The 20623-nt window shown below is 44.5% G+C and overlaps 1 protein-coding gene across 4 annotated transcripts in view; it reads left to right on the forward strand.

The window, feature by feature from the left end:
* Positions 1-20623, forward strand: part of IFT122 (intraflagellar transport 122) — a 71163-nt gene that overhangs the window by 30218 nt on the left and 20322 nt on the right. For 2 of the 4 annotated variants that reach the window (XM_036431184.2, XM_036431185.2), the window contains 9 exons: positions 1127-1318; positions 1481-1619; positions 3073-3275; positions 4042-4179; positions 5445-5609; positions 7652-7849; positions 12283-12423; positions 17224-17277; positions 20351-20512. In XM_036431184.2, coding sequence (XP_036287077.1) covers positions 1127-1318; positions 1481-1619; positions 3073-3275; positions 4042-4179; positions 5445-5609; positions 7652-7849; positions 12283-12423; positions 17224-17277; positions 20351-20512 — 1392 coding nt within the window. The remainder of the gene's footprint in view (positions 1-1126; positions 1319-1480; positions 1620-3072; positions 3276-4041; positions 4180-5444; positions 5610-7651; positions 7850-12282; positions 12424-17223; positions 17278-20350; positions 20513-20623) is intronic. The other 2 variants (XM_045579205.1, XM_045579204.1) reach the window with 2 other exon arrangements.

The raw sequence follows: 20623 nt of genomic DNA on the forward strand, positions 1-20623 counted from the left end.
AGAAAATAGCATCTGAAAAGGCAGGGAGGAATGAAAATAGATGACAACTCAGGGAACAGTGAGTTGTTCAGGGTGACTGGGTCCCAAGTTTTGTGGAGAGAAGATGGTGCTAGAAAGGAAGATGAGACAAGACTGTATATCGTATTCTGTGAGTATTTCGGAGCCATAAATTTAGGTGGGAAGCGACTTGGTCAGATTCTTGTTTCAGAGAATTCCTTATTTCTATGGAGGGTGGATTAGAATAAAGAGAGCCTAGTGGTAGGAAATCTGTTAGGAGACTGGAGACATTGAGGATTAGAGTGAAGATGGTGGGATGGTTTACTACCACAGCCAAGCAAATGAGAAATGCAGCCACTTCAATGGAGCCTTTTGTTTAACAGCATCTTTATTTCTCATAACTTACCATGCCAGAAGTGAGGTTTTAGGTATGTTTAGCCTAATGTGGAGCCATTTCTTCTGCCTCACCTTACCATTGCTCATTTCTTTTGTAGTCAAGTAAAAATAAAGGTTGTAGATAATTAAGAATTTTCTCAGTTTCCTATGGCTGTTTTCTCAGAACCATCTTTTTAATTATCTAGCATCCAGTTTCCCTGGTCCTATCTACTAGTATTTATCCACTTAATGTATGTTCGTAATAATTTAATATATATTTATTGGCACATCTACTATGTATCTGGCACTGAGGTTGGGTATTAGAGGTTTCCTAGAACAAATAACCACACTATGCTAAGTGGAAATGGGGTCTTGCTGCTATAGTGACAATAAAAAAAGCTCAATATGGAAGTCAGGCCATGGGAAATATAATGTCATGTTGTATCCCTGAGTTTTTGACTAGTAAGCAACCTCAGTCTTCTGAGAAAGTAACCCCCAACTTATTTGGAACAGTAAAATTGTTTTCTTGTGTAAGTATCTTAATTCTGGGAAGATTTAGAATGAAATATGGGATGATGAAGTAAATCTTATGTTAGGCTTAGGCATAACTTGTGTATTTTTGGCATTTTAAGTGTTTTTGATATTTAAAGGGATATGGCTTAATAATAATAATAATAATAATAATAGCTAATATTTATTGAGTTTCAGGATTCAGAAGTTGTTTTTTCCTTTAGTGTATGTTCTCTTTTCTCAGATTGGGAAGGATCGGCCACTGAATTTTGACCCCTGCTGTGTCAGCTACTTCACTAAAGGGGAGTACATTTTACTGGGAGGGTCAGACAAGCAAGTATCCCTTTTCACCAAGGATGGAGTGCGGCTCGGGACTGTTGGGGAGCAGAACTCCTGGGTGTGGACTTGTAAAGTGAAGCCTGATTCCAACTATGTGGTAAGAAGAGGGAGTTCGTTTTTTATTGGGCCATTGTCTGAGTAGGAACTGAACTTCAGGCCTGCTTAGCCAGTCAAATCATTGATGTTTTTTCCTGACAAATGGGAAGGCAGACTCTTTCTCCACAGAGACCTGGGAATTGACACCTCTCTTTCCCTGCAGGTGGTAGGCTGCCAGGATGGCACCATTTCCTTCTACCAGCTTATTTTCAGCACTGTCCATGGGCTCTATAAGGACCGGTATGCATACAGGGATAGCATGACCGATGTCATCGTGCAGCACCTGATCACTGAGCAGAAAGGTAGAGTCCCTCTACCCTCTAGATTAGGGGAGTCGAACTCAATCAGAGAAGGGGCCAAAATCTAAAATCCAGCCTAAATCGCGGGCCGAATGGTTTACTGAACAGTCATAAACTGTCATTGTGATGGAAACGCAGCGGAGTGCAGTGATGACAGCGCGGTGCGGGCCACATTGCAAGGCCTGGCGGGACGGATTTGGCCCGCGGGCCTTGTGTTTGACACATGTGCTCTAGATACTTGGGAGCGGCGTAGTGGAGAGGACTGCTGACAGGGCAAGTGAAATGGTAGGAAATATTTCTCCTCGGTCTTTTGGAAACATGCTGGACCAGTGATTCTTGCTATTATTTTATTATTATTATTATTATTTGTGTGTGTGTGTGTGTGTGTGTGTGTGTGTGTGTGTGTGTGGAGGTGGGGTGAGGAGAAATATAGATGTTTTTGAGAATCTAATGAAAGCAAGAAACCCTTTCTCAAAAAATACCACACACTCACAAAATTTTGCAGATAATTCCAGGGGAACATGTACTCCTTAACTAAGGGAGGATAATGTATAACAAGTCAGAGTCATGGTGGCTGACCTGCATGGGTCTTTGTGGACCTGCATTCTTTCTGGTCAGAGGCACTTCTGGGGTACTTCTCCCTCAGCTACATCTCAACTTGCCTCCTGGCAGGTCCTTGCCCCAGAGTTAATCAGTCAGTGGGGTACCACAAGCTCAATCAGATCAGGGTTCCAGGCCTAGTGCAGTCAGTCCAAACTCAGTCTTTTCTTCTATTCACCCAAGGAGGTGGGCTGGTTAGAGGCTAAGAATCCACTTGTTTCAAGTGTATTCATATCCAGATATACTGGACACTGCACACTGCCAGATGCCTGTACATAGGGATTCTGGTTGGGAGTTGTCTTGCAGATTCAGATGACAGACATTCTTTGGTTCCCATCTAGGAGCACCCCCATCTAAAGATTCCAAAAGTGATGCTGAGGGTGTAGCACTTGGACAGCTCTGAAGCATCCTTTCTGGAAACATTTTCTCCATCTGGTTCATAATGAGTGTGAGAGTTTAGTGTACTCCACAAATTACACATGGTTTACTGTTGTTAAGGGTGGTGTTTGGAGAGTGACCAGAGTTGTGGGAAGTCATTCAGGTGGGCTTCTGATCATCAGGGGTCGTTAGTGCCATTCAGAGGAGTTTAGATTTATGTTCAGCAAGTGATGGTAGCATTAAGCATTTCATTTTCCATACTCAGTTGTAAGTTTTGGATCACAAAGATTATATAAGACTTTGGATCCCAGTGTTTAACAGAGCTGATTGTAAATGTTAGGCACTCTAAAGATTTTTCGATGAGAGCATCTCCTTTAATTGCCAATAGCATTAAGTAAATGATAGCTTTTCATTTCTCTGCCGCCTACCTTACTTAACAACCTCTTACTAGAACTGGATTTTTTTGTACCGTTGACAGTTCGGATTAAATGCAAAGAGCTTGTCAAGAAAATTGCCATCTACAAAAATCGATTAGCTATCCAAGTGCCAGAAAAAATCATCATCTATGAGTTGTATTCAGATGATTCATCAGACATGCGTTACCGGGTAAAGGAAAGGATTGTCAAAAAGTTTGAATGCAACCTCCTGGTGGTGTGTTCTGATCACATCATCCTCTGCCAGGTAAGCAGCAGCAGATCAGACTGAATCCACCTTAGGCTTCCTAAAAGGAGAAGGTACCCAACTCGGGACTTTTAGTTCATCAGGAATTGGTTATTGCTTTTATTTTGTTGACATCTATATGGTCAGACTCTACTAGAAAGTTCATGGGCCACAAACAGGAGACAACTTCTTTTTTGTATTAAAAACAATGCACTTTGTTATACTGGAATTATGTATCTCTTAATGACTTAAAGCCTAAATTGATATCCCACAAAATGAAGATTGATTTTTTTTTTGTAAACATATACACATAAAAATTTATTATATCCTTCAGTTAAACAAAAAAAACACCAATGTATTATATTTCAATTCAAAACAGTAAAGGGAGTTTTTACTTTCTGATAGATTTTTTCCCCACAGAAAAAAATTTTTCAACTTAGAGCTTCCTAGAAAATATCTAGGTCAATGCCAAGAGAATTTTGGAAAGATTTTGAGAGAAGGCCAACCCAGCATCGTTCTTGGAAGTAGAGGTGAATTTTGTTTCATGAAACTAGGTCTATTGGAAGTGATAAAATGGATTCCTTTAGGTATCACTATAGATATAAAATATTATTAAAATATCTCTAAAAGTCTAGAACTTTAAGCTGTTTGGGGGTACCACAGGTTTATAGTATAGAAATGGCAAACAGGTGTGCTTTTGGATGCTTAGGCAGGCAGACTTCCTTTGGAGAGCTAGGGAACACTTATTCTGTTGAATGTCCATACAGAGGCGGGGGTTGCTTTCTAGGAGAAACGGCTGCAGTGCCTGTCCTTCAGTGGAGTGAAAGAGCGTGAGTGGCAGATGGAATCTCTCATCCGCTACATCAAGGTGATTGGTGGCCCTCCAGGAAGGGAAGGTCTATTGGTGGGCCTGAAGAATGGACAGGTGAGTGCCCCATCAGTCTATCAGCATGCAGATGCACGCAGCCAGTCAAGTTATGAGATAGGTTTTCATGGGCACATTAGAGCTACCTTTTATAAGGATAGCCTCAGGCCAAAGAAGAGGTGGTCCTCAGACTCATAGCATGCCCCATTCTGGCAGTGTTGGCACTGCACATCTGGGCCAAGACTTGAGTAGATTAGTGGGCTTAAAAGTCACCCAGATGGTGGGAGATTTGTTAGAGGAGCAGTTTCTGTGGCTTGGTAGAGAGGGAGGTAGAGATAATTCCTTATGTCAGATCCCTATTAGAGCAGTGAATGGATTAAGACAGTATGATCTAGCTTGTGTCCTAAAAGGAACTGGTCTGTAGGCTATTACTAGATATTATAAGAAAAATGGGCCCTTTGTTCAAATAGATGCGGAAAATCTAAGTTATACAAAGTCGAACCATTTTCTGTATGTGTTCTTTGCTCAAAATAAGAAAAGTTCTAAGTGGGCTTCATGGAAATTTGAAAGTAAAAATGTAACTGCATTAGCCTGAGAGCCAAGCTGTCTAGCAGATGGCTTGTGGTGGCTTGTCAGGCCTTTCCTGAGGATGGGAGTCATAGAGTATGCATTAGCAGGGAGCATAGAATATCAATATCAAAGGGGAGGAATGTGTTTTTTGTCATAATGTCACCTCCAGTGGGAGACCTGAAAGCATGAACTTTGGAGGCAGGTTGACCTGGGGTCATATTTGTGTTTAGCTACTCACTAGCTGTGTGACCTTATGCAGGTGACTTCACCTCTCTGAGATTCAGGTTTTACAAATGAGGATAATATTTTACAGAACTATCAAAAATAGTCTATTACTGATTGCTTTATCATCATCATCATCATCATTTTGCAGTGGTTATACCAGATGTCTTGTCAGTGTTTACAGTAGCCTCTTCCTGTATTAGTTACTCAGACCTCTGCTGAATTGTGTTTCCTAACCCTACAGTTGGGTAATGTCATTAACAAATCCCCAGTCAGGCAGACTTTCAAGTAAGTTTGTCATGTCTTGGGGCCAACATGTCATTACTTTGGTGACCTCAGATGAACCACACTCTGTTCTCCTAAGGATAAGCCCTGATCCCTTTCTTTTGATGAGTCCTTTTCTCTACACAGAGCCTCTAGTGAAATTAGTGGGAGTTGTGTTTTTTTAGAACACATGGGTTCCAACAGCCTGGCAGTATTCCAGGGTCTTGTTGCCATGGTGACTCACACTTTTTTCTCTGAAATTTTGCCAGATTCTGAAGATCTTCGTGGACAATCTCTTTGCCATTGTCCTACTGAAACAGGCCACAGCCGTGCGCTGCTTAGACATGAGCGCCTCCCGAAAAAAGCTGGCCGTGGTGGATGAAAACGATACATGCTTGGTCTATGACATTCACACCAAGGAGTTGCTTTTTCAGGTGAAGTCCCAGGGAGTGTCCAACACATGATCCTTTGAGTAGAGACCCTCCTCTAGCTTCCCAGTCCTTATAGGAGGTGCTTATGCTCTGGATTCCAGGTGGGTCTCTGAAAGGAGCAGTGAGGTGTAAGGGTCTAAGTAGGGGTGCAGAGTCTTAAGAGGCCCCAGACACAGCCAACCCCTCCCATAAATAAGTTGCAGGAGCAGAGTGAGTCTCTTTGAACTTTGGTTTCGTTGCAAGTAAGATAGACAAGTAACATTTTCTTACAAGATTACTGAGAGCAGTAAATGAATAATAATAAATCTAAGTGTGGCATGTTGCAGGCTATCAGTGTATGGGTTAAAGTGATGATGATGATTTTGAAAAAGTCTGCTGCTCACCTCCTGGAAGCTGCCTGCATCTTTGAATGATCTAAGACACAGTAAGGAAATAGGCCCAGTTTTGTCATCTGAAGGAAGGGGAGACATGAGGGAAGCCCTCCCTGCTATTTCACAAGGATGCTAGAATAGCCAGCAAAACGTGAACTGTTTTGCGGATAGACATTGTTTACACATCATTTGATCCTGTGGCTGGAGGAAGCATGTCATTAGAGAAGAGAGCCCAAAGGCTCTATGCCCAGTGCCTGGTTGGCTTTCTACTGGACTTAGTGCTGCTCTTTGCCTCTTTAGGGCTTTGTAAGTGGTCAGGGCCTATTTTCCTGAAGTGAGTTCCCTCAAAGCTAAAACCTCCACTGATTGGCTTTCTCAACCATTAAATTTTTCCCAGTATAATGGTCAGATTGAGGTCTCCTCCCTGTCCTCAGCAATAGATTCAGCAGGGTGGAAGGGTTCTGCGGTAGGGTGCTACCTCAGTTATTTGAAAGGAGGTTTCTGGCTACCACTAGCTCCAGTGACTCCCAGTTGATAACATTTCACTCATAACTGGGGAGAGGCAGAGTGGTTTTAGGGGAAAGAAAGAGCATAAGCTTTGCCTTCAGACAGATTTGGGATCCAGCTCTGCCTTCATCTCTCAAGCAAGTTAGTGAGCCTCTCTGAGTCTCAATTTCTTCTTACCTCTAAAATAGAACTAATAATTCCCCCTCATAGAATTGCTACAGGACTAAGTAAGACACTATAGTGCCTACCACAAGATAAGCCTTTAGTATTATAATACTTCTCATCTCCCCAGCCTTAATACAACCCCCTGTAGGTAGGTTAGCAGTTCCCAGGTGTGAATCTGTGTCCAGCCTAGAACCATATAGGAGAGGAAAGGTGTGTGTCCTTCCCTGAGCCCACTGAGGGTTTTCTGTAGTAGGCCAGGAAAGGTAATTCTCAGCCCTTGCTAGGGGTCATAAACATTCCAGCTATTTTTTCTTCTCTCCTCTGCCCCTACCCCTGCAAATCAAACAGTTATATGTTTTCTTTCTCATTATAAAAATAATCTATGCTCATTATAAAATATTTAGTCATTGTAAAATATTCTAGGCAGAAAGATATGAACTTCTGCTGGTCCCTGAGTCTCTAGAGCTGAGCAGAAATCTTTGAGAGGAGGTGGGGCAAGGGAGTACCTCCCAGGGTGATTGTATTTTTACAGTGTGTGGATTATAAATGTGGAGAAAATATATTATTTTTTTAATTTAAAATATCCCACTGTTATTTTTTTTATTATAAAAAAATAAATATTCATAACCAAAAGAAAATTTCAGGCAAATAAAAAACAGAAAATATAAAGCACCCACTGAAAGACTAATTCTTTAGAATATATTCCTTTAAACATTCTTCCATACAGAAGTAGAATCTACTTTGCTGATTTTCTCACTTTTTATGTAATGATTAATATTTGGGAATAATAATTTTTATTCAAAACGAATGCTTGCTTATTCAAAAATTCTAACACAAAAGTGCATAGAAGTGCTTGCCTCTATCTCCCTATCCATTTCTTCCAATCCCCTTTTCTTCCCTTTCCCTCTATCCCACTGTTAGCAATTTAATGTGATTCAGGCTTTAAAAAGAGAACTTGTGCCAAAGCCTACGATGATAGTTCCCACCATCCTTATCCCTCAGGAACCGAACGCCAACAGTGTGGCCTGGAACACGCAGTGTGAGGACATGCTCTGCTTCTCGGGAGGAGGCTACCTCAACATCAAAGCTAGCACCTTCCCCGTGCACCAGCAGAAGCTGCAGGGCTTTGTGGTCGGCTACAACGGTTCCAAGATCTTCTGCCTGCATGCCTTCTCCATATCAGCTGTGGAGGTGCCACAGGTAACTCGGGATGTCTGTCAGCTTTCAATAGTGGCAGGACCAAGAAAGCTACGCCCCTCACTGGTTCCTTGGGGAGGGAGTGGTGAGGAGAGAAGGAAGAGAAACAAGAATGATAGCTGAGGTATCATAGAAGGCACTCTGGACTTGAATGTGAAATCCCATCTCCATCCCATGCAATCTGTGTGTCTTTGGGCAAAAAATGCAGCATCATTGAACCTCCATTCTTTCTGATCCCCACTTCCTAGTAGGGACAGGGAGAGGTATGCAGCAGACAGAGTTGTCTATCAGCAGACATAGTTGTGTTTCACTGAGCTGTGCTTGGGGCAGAGTAAAGTAAGCCAGCAAAACTGAGTCCAGCAGGGTATATGCACAAGCATTTGAAGGGGTCGTTGTATGTGAGAGAAAGATAATATAGTGTAATGGGGTGTGGGGGCTGAGGTCTGTGAGCCAGAAAGGGAGCATGGGACTATCTGCACAAGTCCCTCACTCTAGTAGGAGGCCAGAATAGAAATGGGAGGTGGAAATGTGAGCCATTCCCACTGTAGAACTGTCAGGAAATAAAGATAAGCATCAAAGAGAGACTAGCCCTCAGAATCCCATCCTGAAGAGAGAATCACTCTTAAATAGTTTGGAAATTATCCACCAGACTTTTTCTATATGTATGTGTAATGTATGCATAATATATAATTGGGAGTATAAGATCCTATATAATAAAAGCCTAATATGCAAATTGACCGAACGGCAGAATGATCGGTGGAATGACTGGTCACTATGATGCATACTGACCACCAGGATACAGATGCTCAATGGAGGAGCTGCCCCCAGCCCACAGGCCCCAGGCCAGCCAAGGCAGGTGTCAGTGGGGGTCCCCTGATTGCCCCACCAGTTGCCCCACAGATTGGCCCTGACCGCCGGCCAGGCCTAGGGACCTTATCCATGCACAAAATTTCATGCACCAGGCCTCTAGATGTATATAACATTTTAAAAGAGGAATGGTACTGTGAATAATGTTGTTTTGACTTTTATTAACTATAAATATTGCTCCTGTAGATGAAACCTCAGATTTACTGCACTTATTTTACTGATTGTGGACTATAAATAGGAGAGACTTAATTACTTTCCTTTATCTCCATATTCTGATTTAACCTAACATTTACATATTATACACCCATCACTTTGTATGAATTGTTGGCTATTAACTAGCACTCTGCAATCTACTAGAAACATAGCTCCATGTTAATAAATGTCCTTCTCTAGCTAAAATGATTGTAGATTCACATATAATTGTAAGATATCATACAGAGACACTTTGTATTGTACAATTTGCCCAGCTTCCCTCACTGGTAACAGTTTTGCAATGCTGCAGTACAAATTTATCTCCTGTATAGGTTGGTATATTCACGCCAACAGTGCATGAGATCCCTGGTGTTGGGTTTACCTTTGCTATGGCCACACCTTCCTCCCTGCTGCCTCACCTCCATCCCGTACTGTTTTTAGTGATTATTTTTTTGTCCTGATCTTCCACAACTTACTGAACTCAGTCCCTGTAGTTAGAAATTTGTGCTGTTTGTAGCTTTTTGCTCTTATGAATAGCTAAGTCTTTGTACCTATCCCATCTTAGCTCCTTGATATAAATTCCTAGAAGTGAAATTGCTGGGCCAAAGGCTACTTATGCTACATTTGAAAGATTTTTAGACATGTTTCCAGCTTGCCTTTCAGCTAGACTACATTAATCTACATCCCCTCCACACACCTTGCCCTGGCTTGGCTTCATGTAAAGGGTGGAACTGGACTTCATTTCTTCCTCATAGTTGATTATGTTACTCATTGATGTAAGGATTGTTAGTATCTAACATAGAGCAGTGATTCAATAAATATTAGGGCAATTCAGACCGAGGAAAAGGAAAAGAGAAAGAAAGAAAGGCAGAGAAAGAAGGGAGAGAAGTGGGTAGAAGTGGCAGCAGAAAGAGGGGCAAGAACAACCCCTTTGGACTGTTTCCTTGCAGTCCTCATCTGCTCCCCATCCCGACTCATGCACCACTTCCATCAGAAACACAATCTTCCTCAATCATGCCAAACATGCTCTGCTGATTGAAAGTTTTTCTACTAAGACTGCCATGCTGACCTCAAGATAAACACAGTTTGCTGCTCCCTGACTTTGGCGGGACAAGAGGAGCTGAAGGGGCAGCCTGGGACTTCCTCTGCCAAGCTCTAAAGATTCAGAAGCCAGATTCCCCCTCCCCAATGGCTGCACCAGGGCCATCCTGCTGATGCAGCAGGTCAGAACTGCCAAGGGTTAGGAAAGGCAGCCTCAAAACAAAGGCTATTTATCTGTCGTTTCTGCCTCCAGCCATCCTGTGGTTTTGGCCTAGTGGGGAGGGAGAAAGCATCAGACCCACTCTGGGGATTTCTGGTTTCCTTTCGAAATTTACATCATCTTGTGCAAGAAATGGTTTGTCAGGGCTGCCAAGTAGGGCGGCAGGCCCTAGCCGGGCTTCTCAGGGCGGGTGGTGACTTCATGCTTGGAATGCGATAGCAAGATAAAATAGAGCTCAGAGGGCATTTGTTCAGTTAGGGTATTTTTAAAACTCCCACTCTCAGATGGGGCCTCCCGGGCAAGCCCAACCCTCATGGGGCTTTCAGCATGGGGAAAGGGAAGGAGTTTAGGGAAAGGAGTACTGGCTTTCTGACTCTAGCTGTGACCTTGAGCAACTCCGTTCACTTTTTGGGGTCTCACTTGTTTTCTGTGCAGTGAGGTTAAAGACATCCCTCTTTCAGGTTTTGTCTGCTCCAAATTCTATCATTATTATTATTATTATTAACAACAGTGTTAAAATATTAAACATTACAAAACAGGACTAAATTGGAACAGAAGGTGCTCACTAAAGGAGTTTAGAAAGGAAAGCTCATTGTGAATGGGGAGTTAGAAAGCTTCCAGGTGATGGTGACACTTGATCTGAGCCCTGAAAGGTCTGGAAAGGCAGAGAGGACTAGCAAAGGTATTTCAAACAGGGAACGTTGGGGGTGGATACAAGTCTGGAGGATTTGTGAGAAGGGGAGGAGCTGGTGATGAGAAAATACTATGGATCCAATGATCATGCTCATTTTTTGCCCAGCACTTTATCAATTTTCAAAGTACTTCTCTTGTTTGCCCATGGTAGCCTGTGAGCTAAACAGAAGTTAATTGACCCCAAAATTCACACATCTAGGATATGGCTGAGCTAGGCCTGGATTCTAGCTCAACTGTTCCTGTGCCCATACCCTGCTGCTACCTGAAGGGAGGGTGCAGGAGGAAAGATGAGTGCTCAGCAGCAGGCACATCTTGCTGTGAGAGGATGGAATGGCTTAAAAAGAAATTTCCTTCAATGCTAAAGCAAAAAATGGGACAGGAAATTTCAAAGATTAAGGCCTCAAATGGAGAAAACAGCACTTTCTGCTCCACATTTGGGAACCATTAGCACAGAGGTTCTGACTGATTGATTTCCACTGCCTAGGAATCCAGAAAGACGCAGTTCCCTCAGCCCACTGACTGGCCTAAAACAAGGGAGGGCCTTTAGTTATGAAAGACACTCAGGCCCAACTCAGACTTGTTCTCATGTATAGAGACACATACACACACATACCCAAGAAGTCATCCAGGCTCCAGCCCCAAGATCTTCTATATGCCACTACTAGTGTGTGCCCTTATTGATTTTTTTACAGAGAGGAAGGGAGAGAGATAGAGAGCTAGAAATGTCGGTGAGAGAGAAACATCCACCAGCTGCCTCTTGCACACCCCCTACCGAGGATGCGCCCGCAACCAAGGTACATGCCCTTGACTGGAATCGAACCTGGGACCTTTCAGTCCACAGGCCGACGCTCTACCACTGAGACAAACCGGTTTTGGCTAATGTGTGCCCTTAGACAAATCAGTTGCCCTCCCTGAGTTTCAGTCTTGGGCTATCATCCAGGAGTGATAATACCTATGACACAGGACTGTTGGGACAGATCCAAAAGCCTACAAATAGAAGTTATTAGGAACCATTCATGATATTATTTGAAGGGTCAGTGAAGAATTTCCAGAAGAAGTGACACTTTAACAGGGTCTTGAAAGCCAAATCGATACTTTCCAGAGGGTGAAGAGGGACAAAGGCATTCCAGATGATGGAGAACTCTGTGGAGAGGCAGGCCTGGAGGTGGGAAAAGCCGGTGGAGGAGGGAAGAATGGGTAAGGGTTGTACTGCTGAGCATGGCTCAGCTCTGAAAGGAGGTGGCAGAATGGAAGGCATGTAGGGTGAACTGGGGTGTGGCTGAGAAGGGTACTGATTAACCATTGCAGCATTGCTCTGCAGGCTTTTGTAAATAAGTCAGTGCACACATATGGAGTCAGGCTTTGTATGAATCTGACTCTTTCCATTGCTTTGAAAATAATCTTCTTTTCTTCAATCCTGCAGTCTGCTCCCATGTACCAGTATCTGGAGAGGAAAATGTTCAAAGAAGCCTACCAGATTGCTTGCTTGGGGGTGACAGACACTGATTGGCGTGAGCTGGCCATGGAAGCTTTAGAAGGATTAGAGTTTGAAACAGCAAAGAAGGTAAGCATCTCGTCAGAGTGAGCAAGAATCTGGTCCTTGGAGAGTCCTCTGAGGAGGCAGAAGAGGGTCCATTCCAGGTGACATAGGGGGAGGCAAAAGCATATTGCAGTGGGTGCTGGAATTAGACTGACCTGGCTCAGCCAGCCACCTTCTGACTATAAGCCTGAGCAGGTAACAGCCTTCCTGAGGTTGCTCATTGGTAAAATCAGGGTGATGATAGGTCCCATCTTCAAAAAGTTAAAAGGATCTTTCCAAAACTCGGGACTTTTTAAAAACGCCACGGGACGCAGGACAGATTGTTGAAAAGCGGGGCTGTCCTGCCAAAAGCGGGACATTTGGTCACCTTTATCTAATGTGATAATGCCTATAAAGCTTGACATAGGAGAAGCATCTGATAGATTCTAGCTGTCACTCTTATTAGCTATCATTTATATAAAGCCCCTAGTTAAAAGCCTGGCACAAACTAGGCACTCCATAAATGGTGGCTTTTGTTATTGGCATAAGCGCTTATTGGTATTACACAATGCTGTTTTTCTTGGCACACTGCTAAGTATGTTAGACAAGATGGTCAAGCTCTCTGATTCTGACAGCAATGTCACTCCCACATACTTTCATGGCATAATTCATGACCTTGATTCATAGTGTCATGTCCTGGCTCAGTCTATTAAAATAACAGAAATAGCTGAAAACATTTGACACACATTATTAGGAAGAATCCAGCTATGTCTCCTGAGGTGTAGGGGAAAGGAACGGCCTTCAGCTCTCTCCCCGCTTCTGTCTCTATTTTCCCATAGCCCATTAATCAGATACTCATTTTGTGCATACTATTGTGCTGATCGGGAAGAAATTGCAGAAGTATTTGATGCTATCTCCATGCTAGGTCAAGATTTCTAAGCATAAAAAGAGAGTGTACCAAGACCAGACTAGATTTCAGAAGCCTGGTTGAGAACCAGCTTGGCCATGTACAGGCTGGAAGACCCTTGGCAAGCCATTTCTCTCAGCCTCAGTCTTTTCTACAATGGGGAGGATGAAAACACTGTCAATCCTGCCTGACACAGTGTCATCAGGCTTACCTGTCACATTGTAAAAAGGATTCTAAAACTAGCAATGGTTATACAAATGCTAGCTGTTATTAAAGCAAGTACAATTATCCTATATAATAAAAGCCTAATATACTAAGTGTTTGGTTGTCCAGTGACCAGTTGACTGTTCAGTCAATCAAAGTGCAATATGCTAATGATATGCTAAGGCCACTCAACTGCTTGCTATGACGTACAATGAACACCAGGAGGCAGATAGTTGATTGGTTGACCAGTCACTATGATGTGCACTGACCACCAGGGGGCAGATGCTCCCACTGGTAGGTTAGCTTGCTGCTGGGATGTGGCCAGTTGGGACTGAGATGAGCCAGACATACCCTGGAGACCTCCCATGATCCCTCCTCGGCTGGCTGGCCATCCCTGATTGGCCCCGATCGGGCCCAGTCTCCCCAGGACTGGGCGAGACCGGGATGGGGGGTGGGGGGCCGACATGCCCTGGAGCCCTCCTATGGTCCCTCCCAGGCCCCGATTGTGCACCAGTAGGGTCACTTGGCCTGCCCTATACCCTCTCGTAATCCAGGACTCCACAAGGATGTTGGAGAGCCAGTTTCAGTCCAATCCTGCAGGCCACTCCCCTCTGGAGAGTGCCAGACACAAGGCTCATGACTGGCGAGTGCTGCTGCTGCTGCTGCAGTGTGAGCCTCTGCTGATCAGGACTGATTGGGCGTGAGCCTGAGACAGGCACAGTGGGGCAGACATGAGCAGGAGCAGCAGGTAGGAGCTGCAGGCAGCGTTGGACTGCGGGTTTTGGCTTGATCCCCTAAGGCCACCCTGAGGGATCCCACCCATGCACGAATTCATGCACTGGGACTCTAGTAATTACATAATAATAATATCCTATCTAATAAAGAAGGAATATGGTAATTGATCCTCATGCCATTGCAAAGTTGGCAGTACCCACAGCCAATAAGGAGGGAATATGCTAATTGACTGCCATGTTCTCAAAGATGGCAGCACCCAGTTCTCTCAGCGTCGCTGGAGTACCTGCCTCTGGAGTCCTCCAGTCCCCTCAGCCCCCTAGCCACCCAGGGCTGGCCCAAGGTGGAGGCAAGTCTCAGATGTTGCCTTCCCAGCCGCCCAGGGCTGGCCCGAGGTGCAGGCAAGCCTTGAATGGCAGCTGCCCAGCCATCCAGGGCTGCCTGAGGCTCAGGTAACCAGGGTCGGTGGAGGCTTGTGAAGCTGGCAGTGGCAGCAGCAGAGGTGTGATGGGGCGTCGACCTTCCCCTGATCGCTAGGTTGCTTTCCACCCCTGAAGGGCTTCCAGACTGTGAGAGAGGGCAGGCAGGGATGAGGGACCTGCTCTCCCATGCATGAATTTTCATGCACTGGGCCTCTAGTATATTATAGTTTTGGATCTATTGTATCATAAAAGTGGTAGCAGTAGAGGGCTTTAGGAATCCAGAGGGAGGAAACTTTCCATGGAGGGAGCTTCCCTCTCCTGCCTCACCTTGAAATGCCAGGAGGGATGAAGAATAACAAAGGATTCCTAGAATATGTTTTATTTATTTTTATCATTGAATGAAATTAGACGGAAGTGCCTAACTCTGTGTTAAGTGCTCAGCAAATGTTTGAATGGATGAAAACTAAACTGGAATGAATTCCCATTTGCTTAATACCTGCCCCCAATCTGTATCACCCCCCCCCAAACACTCCTGAGAATATGAGTTATTGTATTAAAGACATAGAATTTGATTATAGACTATAACTTGATCACTTTACCCAAATTCCTAATCCCCAGCCTTTCTTTCCTGCTTTGCCAAGTCACTCAGGCACCCTTGGAAGTGAATGGTTCCGGTGATAGACTGCTGTCCCCACTAGATGGCAGAGGAGAGCTGTTTAGCACCCAGGACCACTGCCCTGAGGAGAACTGCAAAGCTTCTCCGTTCCCACATTTCCCTCCCCTGAGGTTATTCACAGGCCTTGTGATTCTGACCACTCTGACCAGGGCACCCTGACACTGCAGAATGTTAGGGCTGAAGGAACTCAGAAACAGATTTCTCTCAGCGGTGGGGAAGAAGTAGGTTCAGAGTCCCCCACCTAGAAAGCAAGCTAGGACTGAGACCTAGCTCTTCCTTACCTCCCTGCTACTTTGTCAGGCATTCCAGGTTTCCCTTTGGTTGCTTTAAGGAAGCCCAGACCTCAAAGATGGCTTACTAATACAAGACCTCCAGTTAAAAATACAGGTGCTCTTAGCTCCCATCCCTTTGCTCATGTGATAACTGCCTTACCCTTTCAAGGAATTCCTCTTTAGGAATACCCATTTGCCAGGGTCTACTGTGGTGCTTAATCCTGCCTCCTGCTATTGCCTGTGCTTAGACAGTGAATCTCTGTTCTCCAGGACATCTAGTTTGTGCTTGTATAGCTCTTAGCTCAGCGAAATTTATTGATCTATTTAATCCGCCTGCCTCCCCTTTTAGAATATGAATCCCCAAATTTGAGAGGGGGACAGGAGCCAAATAATATTCACCTCTTGGTCCCCAACCCAACAGGATGCTTGGTCCTGTGGGCCGAAAAGATGACAGTACATTGTGGTCATCTGTGGGCAGCCAGAGGCTGGGTGACTTGCTCATTTCCACAAGTCTTTTTAAGATGGAGGATGTCTTGTAGCTAAGTAGCTAGGATTATTGTTCTCCATTTCATATTCTAAGCACATGTGTCAAACACAAGGCCCTCGGGCCAAATCCATCCCGCCAGGCCTTGCAATGTGGCCCGCACCTCGCTGTCATCACTGCACTCCGCTGCGTTTCCATCACAATGACAGTTTATGACTGTTCAGTAAACCATTCGGCCCGCGATTTAGGCTGGATTTTAGATTTTGGCCCCTTCTCTGATTGAGTTCGACACCCCTATGCATCCTGGACCTGCTGTCTCTTCTAGGAGTGTGTCAGCCCATTTCAAATGGGACAATGTAAAGAAGCACAGCTGAGTGTGAATGTTGACAGCAAAACCACATGAAGATCAGCCTGACATGGTGGGTCCTGCTCCTCTAAGCCCCATGCAGAATCTGAAAGCAACTAAAGAGGCTTCAGTGTGCATGAAGAGGGATGCCTGGAAACTTCCCATGGGTTAAAGTCTCTGGCTTTACTGTGAGTCCAAGGCAAGAGCTACACGTTTAGGATTTATGCAAGAGTTTGCCTCCCAGGGACTTGGAGTGATTCATTCCCTACCTACCCCTTCCTTCTAGAAACCATCTTCATTCCTTCTCAAATTTCTCTTCCTTTTCTCCCTTCATGGTGGTACTGAATGCCCTGTGTTTTCGCACGGTTGGTAAGTATAGCTGTCTCCTGTTTTCTGTCCAAGTCACCAAGATGTACGTGCAGTCTCTCCTGAGTCAGTACGTCTTTCCCACTCCCACTCAGATGCCACTGCCTCAGAGTGCCAGACTGGCTTGTTCTTCCATTTTGCATAGAGGTTCCTCTAAGCAGGCACCATCTCAGACTGCAGTGTTATAGTTTTGTTTCACCTAATCCCAACGTGATTGATGCAACCAGGGCTTTTTTGTATGGACTAATCCCAGGAATAAAGCTGAGCCTCATGGGTGGTAGAACCCTCCTGAACATTCAAGTGATTAATCAATGCTTGCTTCTTTCTCCTCCTTACTGGCTCATTTTCTAAAGCTTGACTTCCCATCCCCAGCCAATCACCCACATTTGAAGCCCAGAAAGCAGCTGATTTTATTATTTTATTTCTTTCTCTGTAGGCCTTCATCAGAGTACGAGACCTCCGATATTTAGAGCTCATCAACAGCATTGAGGTAAAGATGAAGTGTTCTTTATTCTCAAGAAAGCACAGACTCACTGTCAGGGGTTTACAAGCAGCTCTTCAAGAAGGAAAAAGCCTTGAGGACATGTGAACAGAGCCTACTGGTGCCTGAGTATTAAGGCTACAGCCTTGCCTTTGGGGTACAGATGCCATGTGGTGGGGGGAGGCAGCACCTGGGGGCAAGGAGTGCAGCCTGGTACTTGGTAGGTAGGGGAGGTATTATAGATGGATTCCTACTCTCTCTGAGCTTTGGTTTCTTGTCTGTAAGGTGGGATGAGACCAACCTTGCAAGATTGCTGGGAGGATTACATAGATTTTCAGTAACTGTTTTTCATCCTTGCAGTGGTTGTTAGCTGGTTACCATCCTCTAGGGCAGGGGTGGGAAACATCCAGCCATATAAGGCCTGCGAAATCATTTAGTCTGGCCCTGCCAAGGCATTAGGGGTGAGTTAATTAAACGTTTGCCCAAATATAGCCGGCTAATTTTTAAGCTGATAATTTTGTATGGCCTGAGAATGATGTTATAAATATCCAAATGGCCCTTTGCAGAAAAAAAGGTTCCCCACCCCTGCTCTAGGGCTTCAATAGCATGCCAATGTAGAAGGCATTTCCCAAATGCATATGATCCACAGCCCACTCGTAGCAATGGGTCCTGGGAAGGGAGGTCTGAACTGGGCATCCAAAGGCTCTGGAGCCCTCCCTCCAGTTCACCATTCCTAGCTGAGAAAACCAGCCTCATCAACCAAACCCAGAGAGAGCTATGTTAGACGAAAGAGGCTGGTTCTGGGAGCACCATTTGCTGGGTGTCTGTAAAAAGGCATACATATTTTTTCTCTGAACAGATTTATTGTGAGGCTATGGGAATGTGAGATAAATTTGAATTTCCATATGGAAGCAGTGAAGAAATCAGCAAATGTCTTGTCCCTTTGATTCAGTTTAGCATAATAAACACCTGTTGTGGGCCAAGCCTGTGCTGAGCCCAGTGGGCAGAGCTGAGTGGAAGAGACCCGCTAACCCTGACAATTGTTGCCATTTGCTGAATTCCTGCTCTGCCCTCGCATGATCATGATTGATGTGTATGCTATTTTAAACCCTCACAACTTAGTCAGACATTGTTTTTACTAGTATACCTGTTGGATAAATAAGGACACAAAGGCTAAGAAAGGCTAGGCCATGTCCCGAAGGGTCCACAGACAAAAGCTCAGTTAGAATTCAAAGCCAGTTCTATTTCCCAAACTGTCTTTACTCTAGATCAGTGGTTTTCAACCTTTCTAATGCCGCAACCCTTTAATACAGTTCTTCATGCTGTGGTGACCCCCAACCATAAAATCATTTTTGTTGCTACTTCATAACTGTAATTTTGCTACTGCTAATGAATCGTAATGTAAATATCTGTGTTTTCCGATGGTCTTAGGCTACCCACAGGTTGAGAACCGCTGCTGTAGAGCCTAAGACCATCGGTTAAAGGAAACTTGTAAGAATTGTCTCATGAGAAAGAGTCAAGTACCACTGAGTGAGGATCCATTTTAGCTGCTCTGAGGTCTTAGGTGCTTGCACTTGGTATTATTCCAGAGAACTCAGGCTCCTTAGAAGACTTCTTTGAGATAGGTGAGATGCAACTGTACTGATAACAGGAAGAAGAGAATCTTCCCATGTGACTTTACACATAAACCATATTTCTTGATCATGGTGATATTCTGTGACCTAGGATGGATATAGCCTAAATGCCATGCCTAGTAAAAACCTATTTCTTTATCTCACTGCAAGATTTTAATCATTTCCTACAATTAGGGTTAATTTTTTTGGTTGGTTATCCTAAAATGTGTAGTTTCTTTTTTTCTTTTTAAAAAAATATATTTTATTGATTTTTTTATAGAGAGGAATAGAGAGTTAGAAACATCGATGAGAGAGAATCATCGATCAGCTGCCTCTTGCACACCCCCTGCTGGGGATGTGCCCACAACCAAGGTACATGCCCTTGACCGGAATCGAACCCAGGACCTTTCAGTCCACAGGCTGACACTCTATCCACTGAGCCAAACCGGTTTCAGCCTTTTTTTTTTTTTTTTTTTAATTATTTCTGTCAGTGGGGAAGGATGTTGCTCCAGCTGTTAAAACTTTCACCAGCTTGTCTGGGAGTTTGACTCAATGTCTCTTCTTCTAGTGTGATACACTTGCTAGAAAACAAGCAAAAGGAAACTGCGGGGGATGAGCAATTGGGTGCTATTGAGTGTTTACAAATACTTGAGCTGTAGACTAATGAATGTTCCCTAACACAGGAGAAAGGAGCACACAGTTATTTCTCTCCATCCTCAGCACTACTGTGTGTGTGAGTGTGTGTGTGTGTGTGTGTGTAAACACATAGCAGAGTGTTGGAGAACATCACTTGTTTCTGTGGTACAAAGAGCATCTAGAGACAGACAGACCAAGTCCAAATGCCAGCACTGTATGCCCTCGATCTGCCGTTCTGAACCTCAGCTCCCCTCAGTGTGACACTTGGGTAGCACTGCCCACCCTTGGGTCCATATGGGAAGTACCTAATGGGTGCTCACCTTCACTTTAGAGACAGGGATAAAGTGAGACTAATTATATTTTTATTTTGTTGTTGTTTTTCTGGGGAAGAAACCCTAAACTTTCTCCTTGTCTACCATCCTCATGAGTTACAATTCAGCCAAATCAAGCCTGAGGACTTGAGAGATCTTGGGAGCTTGGAGGCCTCCAAAGAATGGGCAGTACACACCATCCTAAGTAGTTATTTCTTTGGAAGAATATATAAGAAAGCAGCCCTAAATAAATAGAAGTTTGCATCTCTTTTGACCTTCACTCATGGCCGGGGAGGGGTGGGGGGGAAGGTTTAGTGCGGCGGCGTGGGGAAGGAAAGATCTGCTTTTGTTGTCAAGCATTCCCACCAGAATCCTAGGTGAGAGATACAACAGCCCAGGAGCCAGTGTAGATTCCAGTAGGAAGGCCCATGGGCTTAACTTGAAATAGCAACATCTAACCTTTGTAAAGGCTGCTTCCTGCCGTGCTGCAGAGGCCATTTCCTGTGCTTCTAATTTTTCCAGGAGAGGAAGAAGCAGGGAGAGACCAACAATGACCTGTTTCTGGCAGATGTGTTTGCCTACCAGGGGAAGTTCCACGAGGCCGCCAAACTGTACAAGAGAAGTGGACATGAGAACCTCGCACTGGACATGTACACTGACCTCCGCATGTTTGAGTATGCCAAGGTAATTCCCCACATCCTGGCCCCAGCTGCCAGGTGGGACCCACCTGTGTTCTGACACCGTGTGTCCAGTTGTTTGGCCCCAAGAGGCGGTGCAGACAGAAGACAGCAATGG

Source organism: Pipistrellus kuhlii, unplaced genomic scaffold (assembly GCF_014108245.1).
Source record: "Pipistrellus kuhlii isolate mPipKuh1 unplaced genomic scaffold, mPipKuh1.p scaffold_m20_p_11, whole genome shotgun sequence".
Taxonomy (NCBI): domain Eukaryota; kingdom Metazoa; phylum Chordata; class Mammalia; order Chiroptera; family Vespertilionidae; genus Pipistrellus; species Pipistrellus kuhlii.